Raw genomic sequence first — 8,766 nt, forward strand, 5'->3', positions numbered from 1 at the left:
GTCTGGCTGGCCTTGTCTTCACGAGAGGCGTCATCACGACCAGGTTTAGGGTCAGGGCCGTGACAGCGAGTGGAAGGACGCGTTCGCGAAGGGTCTCCCCCCTGAGCTTCGCGTTCGCGTCTCAACCTCTGCGTTCGCGAAGAAGAAACTGGGCACCTAGGATCTTTGCCTTATGCGTTCGCGAGTGAGACCACACGAACGCGAAGAATAAAATCCCTGGGCACAACAACAGAAAATTTGCAACACTTCTAAAGCCAAAAACCATTCCGAAACAACTCCGAGACACTCCCGAACCCTCGCGGCTCCTAACCAAACACATGCACTAACTCAACAACATCATACGAACTTATCCGTGCAATCAAATCGCCTAAATAACCTTAAAATCAATGAATCAAACCTCAAAATCAAGAATTTTTCCTCAAACTTCATCAAGTTTCCAATTTAGAAATTTAAGTCCGAAACACGTCAAACCACGTCCGATTTCAACCAAATTTTATTGGAAGAACTTAAAACATATATAAGACCTGTACCGGGCACCGGAACCAAAATACGGGCCCAATACCATTGCTTTCTAATCATATTTCATTTCCAATTTCCTTAAACATTTTCAAAAAATAATTTTACTTAAAAATTCATTTCTCGGGCTTGGGACCTCGGAATTCGATTCCGGACATATGCCCACTTCCCATATCTTCCTACGGACCCTCCGGGACCATCAAATTACGGGTCCGGGTCCATTTGCCCAAAATTTTGACCAAAGACAAACTTATTCATTTTAACATCAAAACTTAGAATTTTTCAAAAAACTTCATATTTAAGCTTTCCGGCTAAGCGCCCGGACTACGCACGCAAATCGAGGTAACTTTAAATAAGGTTTTCAAGGCCTTAGAAGCACAGAATGGATAAGAAAACAGGTGATGACCCCTTTGGGTCGTCACATTTTGAATTTTCATTGTTATTAATGGTTCTTTAGGTTTAATTTTGATTTCCATACCGTTAGGTTTTAAATATTTGTTGTATTTTAACTTTTACAATTTTTTCTCTGTTCATTAGTTTGTCTTATTTCTGATAATTTTGTAACTATGTTATTAGTTTTATGTTATAATGTTGTAATCGTTGTTTAATACCAGTATTTTTTACGGGACGTCTGCTGTGTATGAATAGTAGACATCTAATGTGTGAGTTTTGATTATGTTTTTTGCTTATTAAATTTAGTAAAATTTTATCCAGTATATTATAATGGAAGTCTGTCATGTGAATGTTTGTCTTCCAATATGTTATACTTGATGAATATTATTGATCCACGAAATTATAATCATTCAATCAACTAACAAACTCAGAAAATATTAACAGGACCTATACTAACACAGTTAAACCAAAAATTAACAGGACAATAATGAAACAATGACTGCAAGTAATATTTTAATCATGCGAGTAAAAGAAGCAGTAAAAGGAAGAACAGAACAACTCACAAAGGCAAAAAGGGCTTCGGCCAGTCAAGAACATACGAACCCTTTCAGATTTTTGACGCGTAACATCCCCAACCATGTGTTCTTACACGAGAACACATGGTTAAGGATGCTACGGTTCGAAATCAGAAGGATTTGATTTTAGGGTTTGGGCCGGGATTCTTAGATCTAATATTTGGGACGTTTTAGGGTGATTCGAAAGGAAACAACCATAGATTGGGGTTGAGGAAGGGCTGGGGGTTGTAGGGTGTGAATTTGGGCCGAGTTGGACAAACTATCAACTGGCCGGAAAACTTCAAATCAAGATTCGAAGAGTTCCGGCCCTATTCGAGGCAAACCACCGAGTGTAGTAACAAGAGGAAGGTGAGGGGAACCCATGGTGTTATTTTCAGGGTGAACGGTGTAGTTCACGTTCACCGCCGGCAAGGGTTTTTAGGGCGGCGCGGATTAGGGTTAGAGAAGAAGGGGTGGGGTGAGGAAGACGATGTAAATGGGGGTAGGGGGGTCTGGTTTGGACATTTATATATTGGGAACCTCGTTAGTTCTGGACCGTTGGATTGATGAGATCCAACGGTCCTGATCCAAAGGCCTTGAAATGGCACTGTTTCATTTGACAGGGGGGCGGACCGGGTTGAGGGTTTGGGCTGAACTGGTTGCAACGGGTTAAGGCGTTTGGGCCTGAAATACTTCTTTGATTTGGCCCAAACTTGGCCAACCCCTTGCTTTTCACTTTAATTTCTTTTTTTTATAATTTCATTTCATTTTATCTAATTATTTTCCATTTTGCAATTTTGTAATTATTTTCTGATTTTATAGAATTGCAACAATTAAAGTAGAGTCCTAATATACTTCAAAAACTAAAACTGACTAATGCCTAGAATTGTTAAAAAACTATTTCACGACAAATTCATAATAAAAATCATTAAAATGCGAAAGTGAACTGATTTTTGTGATTTTCATGTTTTTATTATAAAACAAATTAACCCTTAATTGATACTAAAACCTAAATGCAAAAATGCATATTTTCGTACTTCATAGAATTAAAATGCGCAAATAGAATGCCACAAAAATGCACAAAAATCGTAAAGCAAATAAAGAAAGATTATTTTGTTTGGGATTTTGGGAACAATCATATTTAGGGCAAAAATCACATGCTCACACCTACCAAACCTCTCAAGACAATGCTGCTCATCATCCGGCTACTTGAACGGGTGCCACCGGCTGAGCTGGAGGTGCCCCCGGCGTCTGTAGTCCCTACACTACCTGCTCAGGTGTGCGAGCAGCGGAGGTCTGATTGCCTCCCTCGGCCTGTGAAGTAGCTGCTGCGGTAGTGGCCAAAATTGCCTGAGCCAGGCCAGTGCAAACTAATAAGATCTATGCCAAGGCCTCCTGAAGACCCAGAATCACGATGGGCACAACCGGTGCTTGAACTGGTGCTGCTGGAGCCTGATCCGTAGCTGAGGAAGCTGGTGGATCAACTAGTGCTACCCTCGCTGCTCTACCTCTGCCACGTCCACGACCGCGTCCACAGCCTCTGGTTGCCTCAGTGGGTGGCACTGGTGGTCGTCCACCTCGTTCGGTAGCTCGTGTCCTCACCATCTGTGAGAGAGTAGAATAACGGAAGTTTTGTTATCAAATCAACAAAGTCGCACGATAAGAATTTCAAGAATATGGAGTTTTTCCTAAAGGTTCCGCAACCTCTCGAGGATAAATACAGACGTCTCTATACAGATCCGCGAGACTGTACTAAACCGGCTCTTGACTTGCGAGACCTACGTAACCTAGGCTCTGATACTAACTTGTCACGACCCCAACCCCGGTCATGATGGTGCCCAACACACTGCTATGCAACCTTGACCAACTAACAACCCCAATCCATTTTCTTATAAAAATCATTATCAGCTAACATAGTTAAATTGCTAAATTACCCTAATAAGAGTTTAAGACAACGAGTTAAATATGCGGAAATTCATATGATAATACCACTCCATAGCACATACAGATTTTGTGTCACAAGTCTCGAACCTCTAGTACAAGTTTAACAGCCTAATACATAATCAGTCTAGGAAATGCGGATAAAACGAAAGGATAGAAAGGAGAGATCCGGGTTGCGGATGCCGTGCATCTACCTCGATGCTCCCGGATATGAACTAATTGATTGAAAATCCTCACTCGGCCTCTGGAACACCTGGATCTACATGCAAGGTGCAGGGAGTAATGTGAGTACTCCGACCTAGTGAGTAATAAGCATAAATAATGACTGAGAATAAGAAATCACGGAAAACACAGAGTAATCTATAATGCGGCAGTTTAAACAAGTAATTTGAAAGCAATAAACCAATGGAAATGAAATATGGTAATACTACAACAAATACGCAGTTAAGTGACAGACATATAAAGAAAATCAACACATAGAACGGCACCCTATAGTACCCGCTGCGGCGTGCAGCCCGATCCATACATTTCATCGAAAGCGCTCACTGGGGGTGTGCAGACTCCGACAGGGGCCCCTTACGGCCTAAGCACAATATTAAGCCATCTTGTGGCATCAAATCTTGGCCATTGGCCTCATATCAATATCAGTATAACACTGCTGCGGCGCGCAGCCCGATCCTTAGTATCCTCACATCTGGCCCTTGGCCGTACTCAATCCAGAAATCATATAAGCCCCTCGGGCATTAGTAAAATAGTAGTTCTCAGTCCAAAACATCATTTAATATATCATTTTAGTTTCAAAAACCGAGTAAAAGTGGTTGAGTTGTAAAATAGTGGAAAACGGTACGACTGAGTTCAAGTAGTAAGTCAAACAGTGAGGAAATAGTGATAAAACTCCCAGGAGGGTTCAAATAGTTGGAACAAAGCCCAAATATGGCAATCAGTCCAAATAATGATGATAACAAATAAGCTTCAATCAAAATACGATGTAAAAGCATCACTCGGGACAGACCAAGTCACAATCCCCAATAGTAAACGACCCCACGCTCATCATCAATCCTGTGTCTTACCTCAATATAGCACTACAATGTGCAAATCTGGGGTTTCAAACCCTCAGGACATCATTCACATTCATTACTCACCTCGAACCGGCAAAACTCTAGGTCACTATGCCTTTGCCTCTCAAATCGGCCTTCTCGTGAGTCGAATCTAATGGAAACTAGAACGAATACGTCACAATATTCTAAGGGAACATAACTCAATCAAAACCAATCGAAAAATATCAAAAATCTCTAAATTAGCAAAACCCGATCCCTGGGCCCACTTCTCGAAACTCGGAAATTTTTGCATCATTAGATTCCTTATCACCCCACGAATTCATATATGTCAAGAGTTCTCAAATCCGGCCTCAAATGACCATTCAAATCCCAATTTAAAATCTCAAAATCCCAAGCCCTAGTTCTTCCATTTTTAGCTAAATTTCCATGAATTTCTAGGTTAATTTCACAATAAAGTCACGTTTTATGCTCATAAATCTTACCTCCAATCACTTCTCCTCGAATCCCTCTTCAATTTCCCTCAAAGAGCTCTCAAAATACTCAGCTATGGTGGAAAAGATGGCTCAAAATCGCGGATGAAATGTTTAATAAACTCACTGTCTAGTTCTGAACTTCCTTCATCGCGATCGCGACCTTAGCCCCACGATTGCGAAGCACTTTTTTATTTTTCTCAAAAAATGACCATACGCAAATGTGGGTCTCTCCCTGTGAACACGATGCTCTGACTCTTAAACGTACATAAACGTGTCCCACCCAATGCGAACGCGAAGAACAATTACCACTGACGCCCAACTCCTTATACGCGACCGCGAAACTCCTCCTGCGAACGCGAAACACATGCTTCTGACCTTTCATGAACGCGAGCCGCATACGTGAATGCGAACGCCAAACTCAGACCACTCAAAAATCCTTCTACGCGATCGCGACTTGCCCCTCGTGATCGCGAAGGCCAATTTCGTTTGCAATAGCTGAACAGTTTCTGCATTAATCCAACACCAAAACTAGCCCGATCGGCCACCCGAAACTCACCCGAGGCCCCTGGGACCTCAACCAAAAATACCAACACATCCTAAAACCTCATTCAAACTTGTTCCAATCATCAAAACACCTCAAACAACACCAAATCCATCAATTCACATCGAATTCAAGCCTATGTTTTCTAAAAACTTCCGAAATACGTTTCGATCAAAACCCAACCAAACCACATCCAAATGACCTTAAATTTTGTACACACATCCCAAATGATATAACGAAGCTACATCAACTCACGGAATTCCATTCCAAGCCCCGGATCAAAATCTCACCTATCAATCGAAAATCGCCAAAATACTAACTTCGCCAATTCAAGCCTAATTCTACACCGAACCTTCAAAACCACTTCCGATCACACTCCTATGTCAGAAATCACCTCCCAAATCTAACCGAACCATCAGAACTCACATCCGATCCCTCTAAGTCATAAGTCAATATCCGGTTGACTTTTCCAACTTAAGCCTTCTTAAAAGAGACTAAGTGTCTCATTTCTTACCAAAACCACACCAAACACAAACCAATCAAATCGACCACATAAAATGCGGATAATGAAGTATAAAGAAGCAGAAATGGGGGAAAACAGAGTGGTAACTGATGAGACGACTGACCGGGTCATCACAACTGAGGACTTATCGACAGGTGCAGGGACAGACTGCACAACATGAGAATATTGGAGTCACATGGAGTTGACTTCACTACTTTTCAGCTGGAGGGCAGGGCCCGTAGATGGTGGTAGTCCTATGCTCTTGGCAGGCAAGCAGGTTCTCTTCCCCTCACTTTGGGTCAGTTCACACAGTTATTCCTGGATCGGTACATACCACCCTCTGAGAGGGAAGAGCTGCGGTATCAATTTGAGCATCTTGAGCAGGGCCAGATGTTAGTGACCGATTATGAGGCAAGGTTCTCTGAGTTGTCTTGCCATGCACTCATGATACTTCCCACAGATGCAGAGAAAGTGCAGAGATTTGTTGCGGGGTTACACCCCATTATCCGATCTGGCATGGCCCGAGAGGTAGAGATGGGTACAGGGTATCAGCTAGTGGTTGAGATTGCTTGCAGGATGAGGGATATCGTCTATGGGGTAGAGAGCAGATGCAACAGGATAAGAGGGCTAGATTCTCTAAAGAGTTCAGAGGTGCCCCGGCTAGGGGTAGAGGTCAATTCGGGAGGGGTCAACCCAGCAGGCCCCCATTTTTAGCACCACCACCTGCTCGGGGTGCTCCAGTGCGCCCTTATTTCAGTGCCATACCAGAGAGTTCTTATCGCCCGCCAGCTATTCAGGGTTCCTCCAATGGGTATTCAGATCCTCCGGATTCTTCTAGTTCCTATTTCAGTGCTATGCCGGAGAGTTCATACCGCCTACCAGCTATCCAGGCCTCTTCCAGTGGATCTACGGGTTTTTAGAGTCAGCCATCTGGGCAGCACTTCACCACGCCACATAGTTGTTTTGAGTGCGGAGACCCTGGTCACATGAGGAAATACTGCCCCTGACTTCGGGGCAAGGCAGTGCAGCAGGGTCAGCAGCCCATGATTTTAGCACCAGCTGCCCACCCACCTAGAGGTGGAGGACAAGCTGGTAGAGGTCATCCTAGAGGTGGAGGCCAGGTAGGGAGAGGTCATCCAGCTACTACTCAGTCAGGTGGAGGCCAGCCAGCCGGCGCTCCAGCCAGATTTTATGCCTTTTCGGCTAGGCCAGATGCATTGGCCTCAGATGCCATCATCACATGTATTATTTCCGTTAGTGGTAGGTATGCTTCGGTACTATTCGATCCAGGGTCTACTTATTCATATGTATCGTCTATGTTTTCTCGTTTCCTGGCTATTTCTCCTGAGCCTTTGGGCACTTCTATTCATGTGTCCACTCCTGTGGGTGATTCTGTGTTTGTGGATCGGATCTACCGGTCCTGTGTGGTCACCTTCTATGTTTTTGAGACTAGAGAAGATCTTTTGTTGCTTGATATGATCGATTTTGAGGTCATCCTGGGCATGGATTGGTTATCTCCATATCACGCCGTCCTAGATTGCCATGCCAAGACTATTTCACTAGTGATGCCAGAGTTGCTGAGGTTGGAGTGGAAGGGTTCCACAGTTGATACACCTAGTCAGGTTATTTCTTTCTTGAAGGCTCGGCATATGGTCGAGAAGGGGTGTTTGGCTTATTTAGCTTATGTTCGAGACACCACCGCAGAGTCTCCGATGATTAATTCTGTACCAATAGTCCAAGAGTTCGCCGATGTTTTTCCTTCTAATCTTCCTGGCATGCCTACAGATCGTGATATTGATTTTTATATTGATTTGGCTCCAAGCACTCAGCCTATATCTATTCCACCGTACCGTATGGCTCCTAAAAAATTGATGGAGCAACTTGAGGAGTTGCTGGCGAAGGGGTTTGTTAGGCCCAGTGTATCACCTTGGGGTGCACCAATGTTATTTGTGAAGAAGAAGGATGGGACTATGCATATGTGAATTGATTACTGCCAATTGAACAAAGTCACCATCAAGAACAAGTATTCGTTGCCTCGTATCGATGATTTGTTCGACCAGTTGCACAGTGCTAGGGTATTTTCTAAGATCGACTTGAGGTCAGGGTATCATCAGCTAAAGATTCGGAACTCAGATGTTCTGAAGACTGCATTCCGGACTAGATATGTCCATTATAAGTTTCTGGTGATGTCCTTTGGCTTGACTAATGCCCCATCAACATTTATGGATTTGATGAACAAGGTATTCAGGCCTTATATTGATTCGTTTGTCATCGCCTTCATTGATGACATCTTGATATACTCACGTAGCTTGGGGGAGCACGAGCATCATTTGAGAGTAGTGCTTCAGACCTTGCGAGAGTAGAAGCTGTATGCTAAGTTCTCCAAGTGTGAGTTTTGGCTAGAGTCAGTGGCATTCTTGGGGCATGTTGTGTCAGTAGAGGGTATTAAGGTGGATCCCAAGAAGATTAAGGCAGTTCAGAGTTGGCCAAGTCCTACTTCAGTGACCGAGATCAGGAGCTTCCTAGGGCTAGCAGGTTATTACCGGCGATTCATGCAGGGCTTTTCATCTTTTGCATCACCTTTGACAAGATTGACCCAGAAGGGTGCTCCATTCCGTTGGTCCGATGATTGTGAGGAGAGCTTCCAGATGCTCAAGACAGCTTTGACTACTGCACCAATTCTTGTATTGCCTTCCGACTCGGGGATGTATACAGTATATTGCGACGCTTCACGTGTTTTCTTGGGATGTGTATTGATGCAGGAGGGGAGAGTTATTGCATATGCTTC

At 43.5% G+C, this 8,766-nt stretch overlaps 1 protein-coding gene across 1 annotated transcript; it reads left to right on the forward strand.

The window, feature by feature from the left end:
- Positions 1–7,021: 7,021 nt before the first annotated feature.
- On the forward strand, positions 7,022–7,960 carry LOC138889326 (uncharacterized). Its single transcript, XM_070172619.1, has one exon. The coding sequence runs from the start codon at positions 7,022–7,024 to the stop codon at positions 7,958–7,960; it is 939 nt and encodes a 312-aa protein (XP_070028720.1).
- Positions 7,961–8,766: the final 806 nt, after the last annotated feature.

The sequence above is a fragment of the Nicotiana sylvestris genome, chromosome 4, assembly GCF_000393655.2.
Source record: "Nicotiana sylvestris chromosome 4, ASM39365v2, whole genome shotgun sequence".
Lineage (NCBI taxonomy): Eukaryota > Viridiplantae > Streptophyta > Magnoliopsida > Solanales > Solanaceae > Nicotiana > Nicotiana sylvestris.

Coding starts and splice junctions, on each gene's coding strand:
- LOC138889326 (XM_070172619.1), top strand. CDS start 7,022: ATGATTTTAGCACCAGCTGCCCACCCACCTAGAGGTGGAGGACAAGCT.